Genomic DNA, 21,783 nt, shown 5'->3' on the forward strand with positions numbered 1-21,783 from the left:
GTTTTTCTTTATCTGCTATCTCAAGCTGTTTCTTTTCTATAAACGTAGCTGAAGTAGCACTTCCAGTGTGTTTTCTAGTATGCAGCAGTGTAGATATTACAAAGTAGTGTCTCTTTGTCCAATATCGGTGAAAGTGTGGCGTAGTGGTACGGTTTTGGAACCCTTAGTAAAATCTAAACGTATCTCCTTTTGCCCTTTGAAAAATGGGTTGATTTTTATTTGATGATCTTCAGATATTAAGTCAAGCAAAGCGATAGTCTAACTGACGTATAAGATGGAGTGGGTGGGTTTTTGATATTTAATCGTATCTGAAAATATAACGAGAGAGAACTTGCAACAAACTAAGAATTTTTTTTTTTTTCTGCTTTTCATAAAAATTCGCATTTAAGCGGAATAACTACAACTTTTTATATTACGTTTGAAATATTACTACTGGAAATTTGGGCTTAGTCTTTAAAGAATGGAATGGACTATATTATTCGACACAGCTTGATCTTGCTACGCCTCGAACTTAGAAGAACCTCAATAGAAACTCACACAGAGAAGAGTGCTGATTCGGCAATCAGAGAAGACGAACCTTAATATTAGGTTGCGGCAATTATTCCTGCATCTAAGTTCTATCTGATGCAACCGGTTTTACAGCAAGTGTTAATCTGGCATCTATTGCTTTACATTCAAGTAACTGTGGATCCATAAATCAGACATTTTTTCAGCGATAAGTCCAGCCTCCATTGTCATATTGGATTATCGTCATTGCTAGATCTATGCGAGTATTTCTAAAGAAAACCAAAAATTCTACTGAAACAATAGTTTCCTTCACCATTAACCCGTCACTTCCTTGTAGTCCTATAGTTCTCTAGTTTATATCCGAGAAAGAGTGTGGTCGAGAAAGAAGCATTCCATGAAGAGTAAACTGTGAATTTTATCCACGGTAGAAAATAATTTTTATTTTGAGCTTCGTAAATCAATACTTTTTCAGATGATGTGATTTTAATCTGATTAATCAATTTTTTTGGTCATCGACAAATTGTGAGTCGACAATTAGTAAGCAATCCACGTGACTCTTAGCCAATCAAATTTAGTGAATTTGTCAGGCTATCAGTGCACGNTAGTAAGCAATCCACGTGACTCTTAGCCAATCAAATTTAGTGAATTTGTCAGGCTATCAGTGCACGTGATTTGAGTGTAATCAAATATCGACTTTGACATGCTGAAAGGGTTCACAACGGGAAACGGGGTTCGTGTTAACATTTCAAGTTCCTTTTGGACCCTTTCATGAACTCAGCAGGAATAATTGTTCAAAGCACTGATATGCCCTGTCCTGTCCTCCTTAAAAGCTATCAATAAAGTTTTGCTTTTCCGCAAAATACGTTGGTCCAGGTANCCTGTCCTCCTTAAAAGCTATCAATAAAGTTTTGCTTTTCCGCAAAATACGTTGGACCAGGTACACGACCCACGCCAACTGAACTTTTTGCCATAAACAGTGCTAGCCAACGGAAATTACACTTTGATTACTCAACAAAATTTTGAGATTTAATTGATGTTAACGCTTGCACCCAGTATGCATCGTCATGGATGGAAGCTAGAGACTGTTTGGGTGCTGGGATTCATAGAAAACTATTTCAATTTTTCGTTGCCACGTATTTTGGCTGGGTTTTTTGCAATCTTTTTACAATAGATTTAACTATTACAATTGGCTCTGTAGATCTAGCAATGCATGAATAGAATAGTTATGGACCAACTCTGGATTTGTATCAATTTCAAAAATATAGAATTAATCCAAAGTAGTCGAATTAGAAAACTTAATCCGAAGTTTTGGATTGGGAACTGGTGATTTGGTATGTGCGTGAAAGCTTGACTGGGATATACTGCCGCGTTTTGGTTGCAAAAAATGTGAAATAAAGAAAATTTTTATTCACGATTTTTAAGTGTTCTATAAGACGAATTAAGCTAGAGTAACCTCAAAAGCATGTGAATTAGTGTGGTATAAAAACCTTTATATTTAAACCAGGATATGATTTGCAACCTAACAACTTCAGCTCTGAAATTAATTGGAATTTCTTTATCATGGAAACCAAACCCCTGCTATACTACATTAGTCTATCGTGCATGGAAGCTAAAGTAAGACTACTCATAGACTATAAGGTTATTCTTCAATATCTGCCTTGCTTTTGTTATTTTAACAAAAGAAGTCCACCTCAAAATCTAGTTTAGACACAGACCTGTGTGCGACTTGAAGCGAGGGCAAAATTGTTTTGTTGACACTATAAAAAAATGCAAGTCAGAGGAAATGATCCTGAATGTTGTGATAGTTAACTGCTGTTCCTCAGTATTAGAATTGCTGTATTTTAAGGTTTAGTAGTCATTGCAACTCCGTTAACTTTGTGCAATTGCCGAAAAATAAAACGGTGGCTCATTTTAGTTTGTTTAAATTATAAATACGAAACACAATTGAAAGAGTTACACAAAACTGGAAAACAATTTCCCCCTTTCAAAATGAAACATCAACAATTTATTGTTTTCATCAAATGTTTATCAAATCAAACTTTAAATCATCCGATCGGCAATTACATCTCAGGTTAGAAACCTCGCTAACATAATTTATTCGTAAACGATTTAATTGATGCACAAAGATCTACCCTAGTAAATGAAAATTGAATTACACCACATTGGTAATCATGTAATTCAATATAACCATACCTGCATCAACTTGCCTGAATAGCCTGTTAAAATACAACTCTAGCAGTACAAAGTACATCAGTTTGCATACTTAACTATGTAATCAAACTAGATCTACGAAAATTTAACTTGCGACGCGTAAAATTTTAAAATTGTACACGTGACCCTTGTTTATTTTTTTTTCTTTCATTCATAAAAAAAACAACAACAAACCAATTCACAATTCCAGAAAAGTCATCAATTTCTTCTCATTTGACCCTGAAAAGCTTTATTACTAAAAAATTCATTATTTGCCTTCAGCTGAAAAGATTAGACAATTGTACATCGCTTCATAACTTTAGCTAACCATTCCTATCTATTGGAGACCTGACTCACCTCAATTGAATACAACCACGTCAGTGTTGCAAAAAAAAACATAAACAAGCAAAAACCAAATCACGTCATTAAATAAGTTCACGTGGAATCGCTAATATTGGTAGATATGGGTGTCCTGTACTCAGAAGGATTGACAAACACCATGTCACCAACACGCTCAAAGAGAACTTCAACTTATCCCGTAACATCCCCATCACAAGATCACTATCATAAACAACGATCACAGGTATCAAAAGTGAAATTGAAACGACAAGCATCACCTGCCAAATATATGAACAACACCCTGTTGGAATACTTTACAAACAACCATTTCTCACAATCATTCAATAGTTTAATTTTGGATGATACTAGACCCGACTTTACTCCGAGTTCCAATAATCATAGAAAACCAATAAACAAATCACCTCCCTTTAATGTGAAACAAGATCTATTTATAGATACCAATCTAGATGATGATATTCAAGAAGAAGACTTGACTGAAGATGATGAGGACTTCCTTGGCGACAAAATTGAACAAAGCCGACAGCTTCCGATATTGAGTGCAGTAATACTGAATTCTACTCAAAGAGACTCCGAGAACGACGATAGTCAATCAGACCGACCTCCAGCGCGTCAATCATCACAACAAACAATCAAGCGATCTTCCAAATATCTTAATCTTTCAATTGATTCGAATTTGAAAACATTAGATGGGTTTAAACCAAATGATGAAATTGATAATATTAGTGACTTAAGTGAGATTGATTCCTCAATGGTAATTGTTCATCGTGAACCTACTCCATCCAACTATCCTAGCCCCGTGGTGCAAAGAACCCCAGCAGAAGTTAACAAATTCAAACGTCCTCATAAATTAGTAAGTCAATCACCATCTCCTTCTCCAAATAAAGTATATGTTAGATCTTCAATATTTTCGCCAGTTGGAGAAAATAATCAATCATTACATTCACCATCGAAATTGAAGTGTTTCAAAATGTTTAAAAATGCAAATAAAGATGCAATAATGTCCCCTCATAGACCAATAACTACGCCTGAGAAGATACGGAATCTGTCATTAGCCAGTACCAATAGATTTAAGGAAATATATCAATGTTCCGATAAACAAAGTTCACCAACCACGTCAACCCCATTAATGCTTGGAAAACAAAGCTCTCATATACTATCAACAACCACCACCAATGAGCAAAAAGAAGAAAGTCAATTAGAGTATTGCGATTTTGAAGATATGGATTTTGATAGTCCTTCGAAAAATCGTAAACTCCCGACATTTTCATCCAGTGGAGGAGCATCTACAATTGTGATATATCAAGATGAAAAACTACTATCCAAATCGAGAAAATCACTACAGCATCATTTACAAGAACAACAACAACAACAAACAACAACAACTCGAAAACTGTTTGATGATAAAGAAAATAGGAACCCGTCATATAAATTCGTAAAACCATTACAAATTGCATTTAATTCCGGAGGATTGGTGAAGAAGAATAGTGTGAAATCAATTGGTGAACGAGTGAAACTGATTCAACCACCCGAAACTCCCGTCAAACGAAATCCACTCATGATTTTAAATAATAATAAAACCAATCCAATAAATAATCCCACCACCACCACTGCCAAGGCAACCCGAATTCCATCATCTGAATATGAAAGCACCGATAATTCAATCGAAGTGGGGAGAGATCAATCATATGATGATTCTAATCACAGTAGTTTTTTCAGAACCCCGGCAGTATTGAAACATAATCCATCATTATTATCACAACCAAGGGATGAGTTCCATGAAGATTTGAATGTTGATTTCTCGGATGTTGATATGGGAAATATCCCCGAAACACCTACGAAATCTCATCTAAGCAAGAAAACGAAGAAGAATTTAAAACTTGATACTGGAATACCGAATATCGAAATCGCTGGAGAACCATCCACACCCATGAATTTACTATTCAATAAGAAAAAACAACAACAAGCGCTGTCGAATTTATTTCAACAACCGTCGATTTCAGAGGATTATGATGATGATCAAGATGGATCATCTACTTTGACCCAACATATCGAATCAGGACATGATTATTCCACATATATAAAACCATCGAAGATCGATGAACATTTAATTGATAAATTCGGGATGAAGAATATTAAAGCCATCGGAAAGGGGGAATTTTCGGTGGTGTTTGAATGTTTATTCCAAGAAGAGAAATTCGCGATTAAGAGATCGAAACAACCTGTGATTGGAAAACTTGAAACCAAGACCATATTGAGGGAGATTGAAGCATTGAGAGCACTTACGTCGGTGAATAATACCAAGACGAATGGCCAAGGGGAAGTGGTTGAAGAAGAAGAAGGAAGGGAATATTTGGTTTATTTTATTGAAGCATGGGAATTTAATAATTATTATTATATAATGACAGAATATTGTGAAGGTGGAACATTATTTGAATTTTTTGAAGATAATAAAAATTATAAAATTGATGAATTTAGAATTTGGAAAATTTTAATTGAAATTTTACAAGGATTAAAATTTATTCATTCAAAAAATTATTTACATTTAGATATTAAACCAGCAAATATTTTTATTACATTTGAAGGTAATTTAAAAATTGGAGATTTTGGATTAGCTACAAAATTACCAATTTTAGAGAAAGATTTTGATTTAGAAGGTGATAGGAATTATATTGCCCCGGAATTGATTAATGATAAGATATATACTCCATTTGCTGATATTTTCAGTTTAGGTTTAATTATATTAGAAATGGCTGCAAATATAATCTTACCCGATAATGGTACTCCATGGAGAAAATTACGTAGTGGTGATCTAAGTGATGCTGGCCAATTATCTTCAGATAATATATCCATCTTTTTACAAAATAACGGTGGGGTTGGTTCAAATATATGTGTGGCTGGTACAGGTGCTAGCACTGGCAGTGGAGGGAGTGGGACCACAGCGACAACCACCATGGGGATGAATCAATGTTTATCTAGTCCAGACACGAATATTAGTAGTTATACTCATTCTTTGAATATCAATTCATCCAATAGTAATTTATTCCCACCAAATCCACCACATTTATTAGCTCCCAATATCGCTCAATCGAATGATAATTTAATGCCAGGGGTTAAGCATAATAGTAGTAGTTCAAGTGCTGGAGGGAAATCATTACGTGATTTAATCCCATCTTGGGCCCCAGATTTTTTGGTTGGCGTGGGAGGAGACGATCTGATAAATTTGGATAAATTGGTTAATAAGATGTTAAAACCAAATCCATTTGATAGACCAAGTGCAAGTCATATTTTGGAAATGAATGAATGTATAATAATTGAAAATAGAAGAAAAGCGGGTGCGACGATTTATGAAGGAGAGTTTGGCCCCCCTGATGATTAGTCTTTATTTATTTATATGTGTAATTTATTTATTTTTTTATTATGTATTCAGGTATAAAATGATATTATATCTTTTGGGATTATTGTGACAAATTATTAACTACACTATATCGATCAGAAATACTAACTTCCAAATCACCTAAAAATTGAATCCGTTCAAAAACCTCTCGTTGATATTTTCTCAATTTTGTGGGCGAATTTGATGAAATTGGTGATAAATCAATAAACGGAGAAACTTTCCTGTGTTGTCTCCTCTGTGGTTTCCTTTCACCACTCCCATTATTATTATTATTAATCGAAGTAGTTATCGTATTAGATTTCCTAATGGGGGTAACATATCCATTTGGATGATATAAATATTCATTCCCCTGAGAATCAAATAATTTCGTCAATCCAGTAAATTGTTGTTGTATACCCGGGGGAGGTATAACTCCAACTGGAGTTTGACCAAAACTCCGAAATTGATTACTACTACTACCAGTTTGGGAAATATAAACATCGGGTCCAAAAGTTAATTCCTCTCTGCCGGAGATTAACTCTTTAACTTCAGCGTCGACACTTTCGGTGTCGCTGCTATCTTGTATCGGCATACGGGAAGGGGTTATGTTAGCTATTTTGGTTTGGGTTGCTTGACCTATTTTTTTTTTTTTTGCAGCCAAAAATATTTTCTGGGGTAGCGGGGTTATGTTTCGATGAGCAAGCGAATATATATGTTCGTTAACCAAAAGACAGGGAAAAAGTAAGCGAATAGGTTAACTGGAGGTGTTGGTGTTTAAGCAATTTAACAATCAGATAGATGGGATACTAAAGAGTTTAAAATAGGAATGAAACTATATTGTTTATATAGAGTTAGAATTGCTATTTGACAGGGCATAACAAACGGTTTCAAAGTGGCCATAACAATAAATTAGTGATTTTCTATTGAACATTCTTTTGCATTGCAGCGTAGAACGTCATTTGTAATATTCACATTTGTGTAATGTTTTTGGAACCAGGAATGTTTTATATTTGGAACAGATAGAGAGAGAGGCGTAGAAACGAGGATCAAAATGATCTAGAATGGAGCCATAGGCTATAAAAACGCTGACAAAGCATTTACTGTGCGTTGACATAACAATATCTAGATCGTTGTTTGAACCGTTTTATATTTAAGAGAAAGGGTTTAAATAAAATAAACTAACCTTAATTAATTTATTAAATGGCTACGCCCCACATATAGATGGGTAATTAAACAGCTTTGTAGATTGTGATATTTTTGATTGAAAGGGGAATGTTTCATGTTTGGATGTTTTATTGTCGCACAAAAAAAACACAACAGATTCAAAACAGAAAAAAGAAATAAAATAAAAAAAATAAAAATAAAAAAAATTAAAATTAAAATTAGAAACATTTATCTGATTATGTAATCAAGATATATTTGCTGGTGGTATATTCTTTAATTAGTTACAAGTGAGAGATAAACTACTTCTATGTACAATAGTTTAAGTTAGTAGAAAAGAGGAGAAGATGAATAGTTTAAATGATTAACGTGTATCTTTCTAAAGTCAATGAGTTTACTAGTAGTGGTACGGATAAAACACCGGATTTAAATCATATGCAATATATTTTAAGCCGATATTTAAAATAATTTTGTGTGAATTGGTAACAAATATAATAATGAATTGGATTGGATATTGTTAATGGATTTAAAAGAGAAGAGTAGTAGTAAAATAAAACATTACACAAAATTAATAAAATTGTTAACAATTGTTTTAAATGAATATTTTCTATTAATTAACTTTACTTTACTTATTTACATTATAGTAAAGTTAAAAATGTTTTTTTTAATTTAAATATTAAATGAAAGAAGTGTGTCAGTTAAAATTAAAAAAATTTCTTGACTTTACTTTATTACTTATTACTTACTACTACTATTACTACTACCTGTTTAGTCATTTAGACATAGAGATTACTACTACGATAGCATATACATATACTTTGCATTTTAGAAATCACTTATACTTTACTTAGTAATACCTTACAACATACAATAAAGAAATAATCATCCATATTACATCATAACAAATAAAAGTTTTTATTAGATATTCTTCGTACAAGTTTACAAGTTTTCATTAATTATTTTTTTTTTTTATTTGACAATTATTAATTAACAAATTTATTCTAAAACACATACATTCATTCATTTTAGAATGACAAGTCCATTTATGTTAACAACAACAGCTGCTACTCCTACTACTACTCAAACTACTCATACTACTACAACAACAACAACTACTACTCCACTCAACCTTAACAGTAACACACAAAATCTTAATAGTATTTTATATTCAGATTCCAATTATAGAACTCCATCACTTCATACTATGTCTCAAAATTCACTAAATGAAGGACATAATAATTATACTTTAGAACCACCTCCAATATCTAAATTTCATAATGAGTTTAAATTAGATAATGACAACAACAATAATAACAACAACAACAACAATCTAAGTAATATCAGTAGTAGCACTGGTTCATCTCCAACTTCAGGATTAATGAATTATTCCCCAAAACATTCACGAAAAGCAAGTTCATTAAGTCTGAATAGAAATATGAAAAATCTATCTTTAAATTTACATTCTGCTTCATCGTCATTATCATCAACATCTTCATTTACTTCACCTCCAAATAAAACTGGTCATTTACCACCACCACCACCGAAAAAAGCACTTTCAATATCCATACCTGATTCTCCAACAATGTCAATATCACAACGAGATCAATTAAAGAGACAACTAAATAAAGCAGTAACTACAATACCAATAGCAAGTCAAACATTTATGGATGATGGAGCTTTAAAAACTCCCCAGGTTACTCATACTCCGGATTTACCGCCTGCTTTACAATTTGCATATCCAACAAAACATAATGATGAAAGTTTTCAATATCAATTCCCGCCAGCGCTGTCGGCTCTTGATGATACCCCGAATCGTAATAAAATAAAACCACCACCAGCATTACCATTCGCCAATAACAACAATAGAATGTCTCCATTAAATACTCCACCTACATTACAAAGCCCATGGAACAGCAATAATAACGATAATAATAACACGTCACCTCCCTATGGAATTGCAACCAATTTATCACACATTTCAATTAGCAATGATAATATAAATACCAGTAACCTAACCTATAATTCCCAAAAATTTCAAATCCCAGAAGAATTACAAGAATCAACTCAAATAGATGCATATCCCAATGGACCCAAGAATGTTCTCAATAATCAAATCTATTTATTTTCCGATCCTTCATTTGCAAAAAATTTCGATATTCGACAATATGATCTCATAATCAACGTAGCTAAAGAATGTAAAAATTTATCTGAATTATATGGACCCAATATTATGGGACAACGGGAATATTTATATATTCCTTGGTTACATACCTCATCAATCTCACGAGATTTGACAACCATAACCCTGAAAATCGATGAATATTACACTCGAGGCAAGAAAATCCTCATTCATTGTCAATGTGGAGTCCTGAGATCGGCTTGCGTTGTCGTGGCGTATTTTATGAGAAAATTTCAATTGGGTGTGAATGAGGCTTATGAATTATTAAAAACTGGGACTAATAATGATTGTAGTCATAATGAAATATGTCGAGAGATTAAACGACAAGGGAATTTTGTGGAGGGATGTGATCGGATATGTCCGAATATGAGTTTGATTTTTGAGTTGATGGAGTTTGGAGATGCGTTGACGAAGAAAGAGGTTAGGACTTCTACTTTGTTGATGAATTCTCCTTCTGCTATGAATCTATAGATAGAGATAGACTATGCTATTTTTTTGGGTTTATTATTATGTTATGTATTATTTTTTAGTTTGGATGGGATGGATGAATTTTATTGGGTTCATATGTATATTTTGATATAGAGAGAGTTTAATTAAAAAATAATGGTGTAATAGAATACACAACTGATGATGTTTTTGTAGAGATTGATTGGATTGATTGTAAGGCTTAGAGAGATTTCCTTGTGGAGGAATGACGACTCCCCAAATGTTTGTTAGTACGCTGTTCTCATTTCTGAAAATCTGCAAAACTCTAAAAGGGCTCTCCCCACAATACTAATTGCCAATCGTTGTAGACTACTTCATAGAACTCAATCAAATTCCCCTAATAATTAAGACTTATCTGCCTTTGCCTGTGAAGTTTAATTGGTTTCATCTACGGTTTCATATAATTAAATAAACTTTACGAAAGCACTTCTCATCACATAAAACTGCATGCCTGTTTCAAACAAACATAAATAATAATAATTGACATGACACCATCCAACGTATATCCCAAACAAGGACTAATTCCATATTCCCAACCAACAATCCCCTCCTTGTCATTTTCGTAATTTTATGGTTGTCATTGTTTATATCTAACTTCGTATCTGTAGGTTTGATTTATTTTCTTCCCAGGTTATTGTTTTTTTCTTTAAGGGGCAGCCGGCCGACTCGAGACGTGTAAGAGGCGAGATCCCCCATTTTTTGCATGGTACTTTCATACCCATTTCTAAAAACTTCACAACTCAACTCAATTGATTAGATAAGCAGGGAGTAACAGACAATGGGAGTAAGAAATGTATGTACATCATTGGGTGGTTGTTATAAAATTGAGTTCGTTTCATGGGAATTCATCAAATTTCATTCGTATCGTGTAGATAATAAAGAATTCCCATTTCGGTTATTATTGACGGTTCAATTTGAGTTTTGTATGACGGTGGGAAAACTCATTCTTGTCATGTATTTTTTGATGTATTTTTTATGTAATGGTATATACATCATCAAGGGGGGGCATGAAGAGGGGGGTTCATATTAGACGGTACTTCGGTTAGGTTTTGTGTTCTTGGAAAGATGCAAGCCCATCTCATTTTTTGGAAGTAAAAAATAGACGTTGTATTGTGTGTGCTACTTTTTTTGGGCTAGAAAATTTAATCGAGAATCTGTTGATGTCTGTTGGAGGTCGCAGGGCGAAAACAACCATTCGAGACAAGATACTCCAATTCTCTCTTTGATAAGACGTTATAGCATTTCCCTCTAGTGTTGTTTAATTGATAGGATTGCAGTAAGAAGCAGTAATAGTTTAAATGTAAGTAAAATTACAATTTTTTTTCTCTCTTCGAGAAAGAAGAAAGGGAAAGAGAGAGAAACAGAGCAAGGGAAAAAATCTTTAAAAAAAAGAATAACCAAAAAAAAAAAATATTAAAAAAGCTGGTTGTCATATTCTATTCTAAAACAGAAAGACTCAATACATCCAAAAGGAGACACTATAGTAATCCTCAATCAATCAAATATAATCAATCATCGAGGATTCATACAATACAATCTTTAAAAAGATGTCCTATAACAGGAGTAACAACTATTACAGCTCCCGATACAACAAGAAACCATATGACCAGCAACAACACCAACAACAATCACAATCACAACAACAACCAGACCAATCCGCAACAGAATCATCTAAATCAAGCACATATATAGGCACAGCAGGACATGGACGAGATCGAGATCCCAATTCCGGAAATGCTGGTGGTGCATCTCCAACATCTTCTTCATATCCTAGCAGACGAGATTTCTATGGCAGTGGCAGTTATAGATCACGATATGAGAGTGGGAATATAGGTGGTAACGGTAGTGGAAGTTCGGGTCCATATGTGCTGAAATTTTCCGATTCGACGAAAGGGGCAGGGGATGGTGGTGGTGATAAATTTTATAGTCGAGGTGCGAATGAAGGTAAAAGAAGCCCTAAGACTGGTGATGGATCGAGTAGTAGTAGTACCTATTATGGAAGTGCTTCAAGAAGAAGACCAAACGTGGATAGATATGAGTCTTATCCTAAATATCAACAAGATAAATATTATTCACTGAGGGGTAATATAGGAAGTTCAAATAAGAGAAATTATGAATCAGGAACATCAGCAGCAGGAGGAGCAACGTCAACACCAATGTATGAAAGGCGAAGTGGGGAAGCTTCACTGCGTTCCGATTATAAAGACGATCGACGCAGTGCGGAATCAATTCGAGCAGATTATAAGGATGATCGAAGGGGTAGTGGAGATTCAGTTCGATTGGATTATAAAACCGAAAGAAGAACCGGGAATGAATCATTATCTAGAACAGATTATAATGATGATAGAAGAAGTAAATCGTCAACTATAACTCCATCTTCCATGACACCAACAATGAGTTCAACGTATCGAGATGATCGTCGATCGTCAAAATTACAACCTAGTGAACAATATTATCCTTCAAGAACACGAGAGGAGAAATCAGAGAATAAGAAAGGTCCAGCATTTTATCGTGATTCGAGTATACCGCATTCGAGGAAATCAAGTTGGGATTATTCAGGACAATCAAGAACGGGATCTCGTGATGAAACGTCGAGAAGAAGTTCAGCTAGTGATAATTCAAGAAGAGGATCGATTGGGGATAATAATAATAACCCAGTTGTGATTCCTGGAAAGAAAGAAATCGAGGAGAAGCCAGTTATAAAGAAAGAGGAAGAGATTGAAAAGATAAAACCTGAACCTAAACAATTGACGGCGAAGAAGACTTCATTTGCCGATTACTTAAAGTCGTCTAAGGAAAGAAATAAAGAAACTAAAGAGAAGCTGGTGGAAGTTGAAGAGAAATCTGAAGCTGAGAAGAAGGATGAAAAAGTACCTGCAATTGAGGAAGTAATCGAAGAGAAAGAACAAGAAAGCAAATTAAGTGAATCTATTCTAGAAAAGGATGAACAAGAAGATAAAGCGTCCAAGGACGAAGATCAAAGTAAGCTCGGCGCGGACAACGGGGATAAATCAACTGAGCTGAAGGAATTGAAAGAAGCTATTGAGAAACAAGACATATTAAGGGCCAGTACAGACGAGGAAAATGAATCCATAAGCCCAATGGAAGTGGATAAAGATGACGATTCTCTCTTAGAAAAGGAAACTGAGACAAAAGATGAAGAAGTAATGGAGAAGATTGAAGACACGAAACTGGAAGCGAAACCTATCGAAAACAAAATGGAAATTGACACCGAGGAACCCAAAGAAGAAGAAGAAGCAAAACCTACTCGTTCAGAATCTTTTGCTGACATGTCTGCATTATCCTCAATTGATGAATCAGATGACGATTTTAAACTTGAAGAATTAGAAGCAATTCCCGAAACTAAAGAAATAGAACTTTCAAAAACGCAATCCAGTGTAGAGAAGGATGTAGATATAGTGGAACTTTCTGAAGCAGAAACTGTTATTCATCATACACCACCTAGAATCAAAAAAGGAAGAAAGTTGATCAGGAAGAAGGAATATGACGAAGAGAGACATCAGTTGAAGAGAAAAGGTACAACTATTGAAAGTTCCGAAGAAGAATCAGAAGAAGATGATGAAAGCGATGGAGAAAACCGAGAAAGTACCCCACTGAGCAGAAGTCAAAGAGGAACCAGTGAAGAACCAAGAAAACACCATAATAGACCTCCATATAAAATCAAAAGAGATGCAGGTGGTAGAACATTACTACAACGTGCTTGTAAGAAAGGTAATTTTGCCGATGTTAAGGACTATATTACAAGAGGTGCAAGTGCAAACGAGAAAGATTTCTGTGGGTTTACGTGTCTTCATGAAGCTGCATTGGAAGGACATACTGAAATTGTGAAATATTTGATTGAAAATGGTGCAAATGTGAATGCCAAAGCAGATGAAGTAGGTGATTGTGAGACTCCATTAATCGATGCTGCTGAGAATAAACATCTTGAAACTGTGAAGGTCTTATTAGAGAATGGAGCAAATCCAAATATTTTCAATATTGATGGGTTTACCGCCTTGACGAAGGTTTATAATGAACATGCAGACGAAGAAGGGTATGAAGAGATTATTGAAGTCTTGGAAGAAGCTACTGCGAAATTCAATAAACATCATCAAGCTAAAGCTGCATCATCTTCAAGAACAGGATCGCCTGTTCCTATCAGAGTTGTAGAGGATCCAAATGATACATATTTTGCCGATTTGATAAAGAGAAAGGGGATCTATAAATATGCTGCGGAAAATGCTAAAGAAATAACGGCAAACTATTTCGTTTCCGGGAATAATCTACAAGCCAAACCAGATATTTTAATATTAGCTGCCAGGAATGGACATTCCGAATTGGTCGATATTATCCTTGGATTAAATCCAACGCCATATGACATCGATACCGAAAGTCCATGTGGTGTAACGGCGTTATTAGCCAGTGTTGGCCGTGGTCATTCTGAAGTTGTCGAATCTTTATTATCCAAAGATGCTGATCCTTTTAAAACTAGGAAAAGAGATGGGTTGAATGCTTTGGAAATTGCTCAAAGATCGGCACATTTTGATCCTAAGGAAGTTGCACTTATTCAAAAGTATATGGAGAAGAGGAGTGGGAATAAAGTGGTCGAGACTCTTGCTGTGAAGGTCGCTTCGAGAATTACGTCTAGAGCAAGTTCAAGAGCTCCTTCTGTGCCGGTTTCTGAGGATGAAGAAGAGGAGGAGAAACACGTGGTTCAAGTGGATGAAGATGAAGCTCAGGATTATGAGATTAAACTGGAGCAGGAAGTAGAGTTGGAATCTGAATCAGAGAAGGAAGTATCTGAAGAAGAAGAAAACGAAGAAGAAGAGATCGCAGAAGCAAAAGAACAGAAGTTGAATAAAGTGCAAAGCAATGAAGAAAAGAAGAGACGACGCGAGGCTTCCGACGACACCATGCGACACAGAAAATTAAAGAAGATCAAATCAGAATCTGTAATCAAACGTCTTTCAAGTGCCATGTTTGAGGAACCAACTCCACAAGAAATACAAATCGATGAAGAAATCCCTCGAGGCATGAGTGCCACTCCTCCACCACCATCCAGTAGTTCTAGTGCTGGCGCTCCAGAAAAGAAGCAATCAGCTCCAATATCACCACTACCATTAACCAAAGCGCAAGTTGAAATGAAGATGAAGAATGCAGAAGAGGCTCGTATTTGGCAAGAAAAGGTAGAAGCCAAGAAGAAGGCTAGACGAGAAATGTTTTTAAAGTCCGAGAAGGAAAAAGAGCAGAAGAGGAAGGAAGAAGAAGAGAAACGTCTTGAAGAAGAAAGAAGAATTGCAAAATTGAAGGAAGAAGAACGATTGAAATTAGCCAAAGAAGCTGAAGCACAAGCTAAAGCTTTGTTTGAACAACGTGCAGTTATGAAGCGTTCGTTAACTATTGAGCAATATCCAATTGGTTTAAGAAGTGTTACATTCAATTCAAACCCAACCGAGTCTACAATCGAAAAATATCTCCCATTATATATCTTCAATATCGATAATGAGAGATATGTTGTTGACTTACAAGTTGCTTTGTTAACTTGTACACCAGTTTCTAAGATTCATGAAAAGTTAAATCCAGCTTCGTTGAAGGTTACCGACAATGAAGTTAAATCAAAGATTTGGAAATTATTCTTCAAATTCGTTGGATTGGATCCAAAGCATCCAACAAGAAATCAGAATATATTGAGAAAAGAAGGTCATGGACAATTCCAAAATTTATTAATTCATTTCATAAAATTCACCGATGCTTCCAGCTTGTTAGAAGAAGACTTCCCATTAGTTTACAATACCATTTGGTCCGATTTCCAAACCAAGAGTATTGAAGTATTATTAGATTCTTTATGTTCATTTGATGATTTAGATCGTGATGATTTCGTTCAAGATGGTGATATGGAGATTGTGATTGATGCCAAGAGCATTGATAAATTTATTCCTCCACATTTGGCTTATAGAAAAGATATTATCAGGACAGTCAGTGTATCTTCTCGTCCTTTATGGTAAGAATACCTGTATATATTTATATTTGTAACTTTATTTATGTCATTATTTTTCAGTTCATAGTTTTAATTGAGTATTATTTTATATTTTATAAAGCGTTTTATAATAAGTGCGAAATTGAACTGGTGAAAAAAATCTTTGAGGTTTTGATGATCATCGCAAGTACCACAAGACATCAATAAACCACCAATGTCAGAGAAAAAGTATGTTTTGTATTCTATACATAATGACTGTTTGCATGTGATGTACTAACGACTGGATTCTAGGATTTCCCGATCTCATCTTTATAATGACTCACAATCAGAATATGAATCCGACCTGGAATCGATAGGATACGTTGCTCCCAATATCGATTTTGAGTTTGTTGAAGTGGACGTAGAAACCCCAGAACCTAACGCAGAAGAAGAGAAGGAAAGCATAGAAGAAGAAGAACACGAACATAAAGAGGTAAAAGAAGATAAGCAAGAAGATGACGAGTTTGAATTCCCTTTGTTCTTCATGGGAGCAGTAGGAAAACCAACAGCAGGTGGAGAGACTGAAGAAGTTTCTAAAGCGGCAACTATGAAGGTTTCTCTTAAAGAAGAAGAAGTAGAAGAAATCAAGCAGGAAAGACCGGAGTCGTACTACTTTGCTAATTATACCGACGAACAACGTCATCAATTTGAAATATGTGCTATAACGAGTGATGATATCTACAAGCAACTTGAAGTGAAAACCATCGACTCTCAACCTTGGAAATGTATTGATTTAACGAAATATAACGCAAAGATTGAAAGCCGAATACAGCGAGATAAAATACGAAAGAATAAGCTCAGACCAGGGAAGAAGAAGCGGACATCGAAGATTGAATGCCGTGAACGTAGAATTGAACGAAAGAAATTAGAAAAGAAGCTTGAACAAGAGAAGAAGAAATTGATTAAGAAGATGTTTCATAAAAGAGGTGGAAAGAAGAATAAGAAGAAACTCGCAGCTTCTTCTGCAAGCGCTCAAGCTGCTCCGTCTAAACCAAAGTACAGAACTGAATAGAATGACATCTCTCTATATATCTTAATGTGACACAATTCGAATTCGAATACATTGTAAGTAAATGCCTAGCTATCTTAAACCCTGGCCAAGTTGACTCATTTGAAATTGACAGGAGAGTTCATCAGTAACTTTTCTGGTACGAATTTGATACTACGCGCAGTGCCCGAGGAATTTTTATAGGGTGAAAAAAATGCCACTATTGTAAATCAACACCAGCACGACAATTAATACACTGACACAGCCAACAGAATGAATAATAATGATATAGAATTCAAGAATGAATTGGAAGACTTTGAAGCTTTCCTCGAATCTGATTTCGAGCCACTCCAATTTGCTAATGAATTATTACTAGCTACCAATGGTAACGATAATCCAGAATTAGATCTAGCCACGCCAATCAAGAAATTAAGATTCGATATTGATGAATGTGATAAACGAATGAGTTCAATTGCTTCATCCAATTATGAATCATTAGTGGCGAACTTTTCAAAAATCGAAGGATTACAACTGATTTTAACTGATAGGATGAATCCAGCTGTAGAACAAGTGAATGCTCCCTTTAAAAGAATTAAACAAGAGATAATTGAACCATATGAAGAAGCAGTTAAATTAAACAATGCACTCAAGAGAATTCATTTAACTTTAGATCTTTTACGAAGTGCCAGTTTTTTCATATTTTTAATTCAACAATTGGAGGAATTACAAAAACCAGGTGCTAGAAATGCAGCAGAAGAATCGGGAAATAAAGATCTTGTTAGGTTGGCCAAATTACATGTACAAATCAAACAATTATATGAGAATGCCGTATTGGAAAAGAGTAAAGATGTTAATATATTATCTATCAAATTGATTCGAGATTATCAACCAACTGAGACTACCAGGCGAGCAGCATTAATCTCGGAATGTAGTCAAATATTGAACAAAGAATTTAATCATCAAAGTGGAATTAACGAAAAGAATCAACAATTACAAACTAATTTAATGGCATTGTATATTTTAAACAAAAAAGAATTCTTTAATGTTTTTGATAAGGCAACTATCGTCAGACAAGTCAATACTGCTGGTGGACAACTTTCAAGGGCTTTGCAATCACCCAGAAATTTTACTGCCATAATGTCTGAAGTCAAGGAAGGAGCCAAGGAATATTTTGATAAATTAGAAGAACTTTTATCAGTGTGGCATGTATTTAAAGAAAATGAAGATGAAAGGATATCATTTCTAAAGGAGATTTTGTTATATTATAAAGAGAATTCTTTATCAGATATCTTTTGGAGTAAGCTAGCACTTAAATTCAAAAAGAATATTGCTGCTACTATGGCCAGAGGTGGACCAATTGCCAAAAACTTAAGAATCTATTTTGAAGGATTGAACAATTCTATTCTGGAAACATTCACTTCTGAATATGAACGAGAATTGATGTTGGATGCATTATCTCTAATTGGTAATAAGTAGATAATAATTTCTTTTAGACCTGATATTATAAAATGTATTTACTTATAAATTATATATAAAAATAAAAAATAACGACGACGAACTATAGACTAATTACTTTATTGACTAACTTTTGATTTCAATGAAGTCAAGAAATCTCTATAAGAAGGTTCACTACCACTCTTATCTTCCACCAAACAACTTGAAGCCCACATTCTCAAAGCCATCAAATCACGTTGTTGAGAAATTTCTATAGGTTCATTAGATGATCCACCTACAACAACATAAAGATTCTTCCAAATAATAGAATCATTTTGTTCTCTAACTTTATTAATAATTTGACGAACTCTATAATTGAATTCAGATTGTTCAAAAGTAAATTCAGGTAATTCAGTTTTACCAGTTGGGATTTCATACAAGTTTTGAGTCCCGAATAAATCTTGAACTAAACCAGGTACAACAAGACCTGAAACCCATAAGAACAATTCACTTCCATTATCAATTAAATACAACCCATAGTTTTCCCATTGAGCTTTAGAATCATTGATAGGCAATGGCATGACACAATCAACCTCTGGTTCACTATCATCAATTGGTTGTCCTTCTTCGTCCAATCTAGATCCTGGTAAACCACATTCATCACCCATATTATGTAAGGAAAATACAGTAGGATAAATCGATTTGATCAATTGTGGAATTGGCATTGAACCTAAATTATTTAACGCAGCAGCTCTATGGTCAGATGGAACTCTATCGGCTCTGAAACCTAAATGTTTGGTTAAAGTAAACATAAGTAATGGTAACATTCTTAAATTGGTTGATATTTGTAATGGAGATGCACCAGAAACATTACCGGCAACCAATTCTTTTTTGTAAACATTCAAAATATCCACAACTCTTGCAATCAAATATTCTCTAGCTTCAGGTAATGAAGTGGCTAATGCCTTTTCAATAGCCTTATGAGTAAAGAAGTTTGTGATTGCTAATTGATCAGCAGAAGCATATACATCGGTTAATTTTGAAGAAGTTGGAATAGCCAAATTCATAACTCTAATTCTTCTTTCACCAAATGCTGTAGAATGTAAGACTGCAGCTTGGAAGTAAACAATAGGCTTGGTGATGTTTTCTTCAAGGGACATTTCAATAACATATGATTGATCTCTTGGGAATGTTGGGAATGAACATAAATCGGATGATCTATTGAAGAAATTACCAAAGAATGAAGACATTCTAATACCAGTGGAACCTCTTACTCTCAATACGGCTTCAAGAGCAATATCTTGGGATAAATGATCGCCAATTTCTTTTGATAATTTCTTGATATCTTCAACCTTAGCGCTGGACCAAGCTGGATAAAAGTGGGTTTGACCAGCAGTATATCTTGGTAAATTGGATAAGGTGGCAACATCTTGATAAGCTGATGAAGTCAAGAATAAATCAACGGTAATTTGGGATGAATTACAAGTAACAGCGAATGATTTATAGAAACTATCAGCGGAACTTAATAATGCTTTAGCTTCCTTTGGTTTACCAGAAACACTAGCTTCGTCTCTTACACTTAATTTACCTTCACCAGTATTTGGTAAAGTGGCAGCGAAACAAACTAATTTCCCACCAATGTTACTGATCAATTTATGACCAGCTTTAAGTGCAGGTCCTAAAGCAAAACCTTGATTAGCAGTACCTTCAAAGAATGTAGCGAAATCTAATAATAATTTATCAATAGCTTGTCTATTTTCATCCAAATTGACTAATAATCCGGATGGAGATGGTAAGAAGGGTTCTTCAATATCAGTAACAACCATGACTTCAGTTCCTTCCAAACCTTCATTAAAACGGAAATAATGTAAACTAGAGTCAACCCCAATGAAAGCAACTCTTGCAGTTTTATTTTGATTTGGAATTCTATCTAAGCTTTCTAAAATGGTTCTAGAAATGGTTCCGGTTAATCCACTTTGAACTGCATGAACGGAAACATCAATAATGAATGTATAAACAATTGGTTGTGGAGCTCTTGCCATATATTCTTTAGGAGCAATGAATTCAACTACTGAATGATTTAATTCAACTCTATCAAACTTATTTTTAACTGTTCCACTTATTTCATCATAATCAAAAGAACTTGGAATATCATTTAATAAATTACAGAAATTACATCTCCAACGTCTACCATTCTCAGCCAATGAGATGAAAGGATTAATATAACCACGACAACGACGACATCTACTAATAGTGGTATCACAAGTTACTGGAATATTCTCTTCTTCAACTTTTAATGCATTATACGGTTTTACAACCAATGCTAAAGGTAATTTAGATTTCTTTAAAACGGATGAATTATTAGGAATAACATTTAATGTACTTCTGAAATAATCTGGGGATGCATTTGCAGTTTCAGAACCTGGGATTATACTTGAATTAGTTGGTAATACTAAAGGAGGAGGTGGTAATGATAAATCGGAGATTGGTGGTGGTAATTCTCGAGATAAATCAGTAGTATATAATTGATTCAAAGGTAAAGAACCTCCAAGATTATTTGGTTGTCCATACCCTACACCAGCTGCAGGTTGTCCATATCCAGCTTGAACTTGAGGTTGGGCCTGTTGTTGTATTCCTGGTTGATGATAAGGATCATATGGTTGTTGACCAAGACCTGGTTGAGAGACTGGTTGTTGCGGTTGTTGATATTGATAAGGAGCTTGTTGCATTCCAGGAACAGCACCGGCTTGGGCACCATTAACATTAAGCTGTTGAAATTGTTGTTGAACTTGATCTACTCCGTATCCAGCACCTGCTGCTCCATAAGCTGGTTGTTGTTGTTGAGGTTGAAATTGTTGAGGTTGGAATTGTGGTGGGGAAGCAGAAGGTGCTCCTCCACCTGCTGCATATTGAGGTTGTGGATAATGTCTTCTTCTACCTGACATTGATTGGTTTAAATGATTGTATTGTGATGATGATTGATTAGAAAAATCAAAAAGTTAAAAATTCTAATTGTTTGATTATTGTTGACTGTAATTTTTTTTTCAGGTAGTAGTGGTTGGTGGTGAGTGGTTGTAAAAAAAAATTGT

The 21,783-nt window shown here is 34.7% G+C and overlaps 7 protein-coding genes across 7 annotated transcripts; 5 read left to right on the top strand and 2 right to left on the bottom strand. All coding sequences in view use genetic code 12, as the record gives it.

Annotated features, from left to right (window-relative positions):
- Nucleotides 1–3,160: 3,160 nt before the first annotated feature.
- On the top strand, nucleotides 3,161–6,433 carry SWE1 (tyrosine protein kinase; the record flags this gene model as incomplete). The annotated part of the gene is made up of 1 exon (XM_049408439.1): nucleotides 3,161–6,433. The coding sequence occupies one exon, from the start codon at nucleotides 3,161–3,163 to the stop codon at nucleotides 6,431–6,433; it is 3,273 nt and encodes a 1,090-aa protein (XP_049262209.1).
- A 79-nt stretch (nucleotides 6,434–6,512) lies between these two features.
- Nucleotides 6,513–7,022, bottom strand: J8A68_004477 (uncharacterized protein; the record flags this gene model as incomplete). The annotated part of the gene is made up of 1 exon (XM_049408440.1): nucleotides 6,513–7,022. The coding sequence occupies one exon, from the start codon at nucleotides 7,020–7,022 to the stop codon at nucleotides 6,513–6,515; it is 510 nt and encodes a 169-aa protein (XP_049262210.1).
- Nucleotides 7,023–8,621: 1,599 nt separating this feature from the next.
- Nucleotides 8,622–10,241, top strand: CPP1 (tyrosine/serine/threonine protein phosphatase; the record flags this gene model as incomplete). The annotated part of the gene is made up of 1 exon (XM_049408441.1): nucleotides 8,622–10,241. The coding sequence occupies one exon, from the start codon at nucleotides 8,622–8,624 to the stop codon at nucleotides 10,239–10,241; it is 1,620 nt and encodes a 539-aa protein (XP_049262211.1).
- A 1,562-nt stretch (nucleotides 10,242–11,803) lies between these two features.
- Nucleotides 11,804–16,261, top strand: J8A68_004479 (uncharacterized protein; the record flags this gene model as incomplete). The annotated part of the gene is made up of 1 exon (XM_049408442.1): nucleotides 11,804–16,261. One exon carries the CDS (start codon nucleotides 11,804–11,806, stop codon nucleotides 16,259–16,261), a length of 4,458 nt encoding a protein of 1,485 aa, XP_049262212.1.
- Nucleotides 16,262–16,447: 186 nt separating this feature from the next.
- Nucleotides 16,448–17,284, top strand: J8A68_004480 (uncharacterized protein; the record flags this gene model as incomplete). The annotated part of the gene is made up of 2 exons (XM_049408443.1): nucleotides 16,448–16,461; nucleotides 16,525–17,284. 2 exons carry the CDS (start codon nucleotides 16,448–16,450, stop codon nucleotides 17,282–17,284), a joined length of 774 nt encoding a protein of 257 aa, XP_049262213.1.
- A 249-nt stretch (nucleotides 17,285–17,533) lies between these two features.
- Nucleotides 17,534–18,736, top strand: J8A68_004481 (Golgi transport complex subunit; the record flags this gene model as incomplete). The annotated part of the gene is made up of 1 exon (XM_049408444.1): nucleotides 17,534–18,736. The coding sequence occupies one exon, from the start codon at nucleotides 17,534–17,536 to the stop codon at nucleotides 18,734–18,736; it is 1,203 nt and encodes a 400-aa protein (XP_049262214.1).
- Nucleotides 18,737–18,834: 98 nt separating this feature from the next.
- Nucleotides 18,835–21,639, bottom strand: SEC24 (COPII subunit; the record flags this gene model as incomplete). The annotated part of the gene is made up of 1 exon (XM_049408445.1): nucleotides 18,835–21,639. The coding sequence occupies one exon, from the start codon at nucleotides 21,637–21,639 to the stop codon at nucleotides 18,835–18,837; it is 2,805 nt and encodes a 934-aa protein (XP_049262215.1).
- Between the last annotated feature and the right edge of the window lie 144 nt (nucleotides 21,640–21,783).

This window comes from Hemisphaericaspora subhashii (genome assembly GCF_019202705.1).
Source record: "Hemisphaericaspora subhashii strain CBS 10753 chromosome Unknown scaffold28, whole genome shotgun sequence".
Classification (NCBI taxonomy): domain Eukaryota; kingdom Fungi; phylum Ascomycota; class Pichiomycetes; order Serinales; family Debaryomycetaceae; genus Hemisphaericaspora; species Hemisphaericaspora subhashii.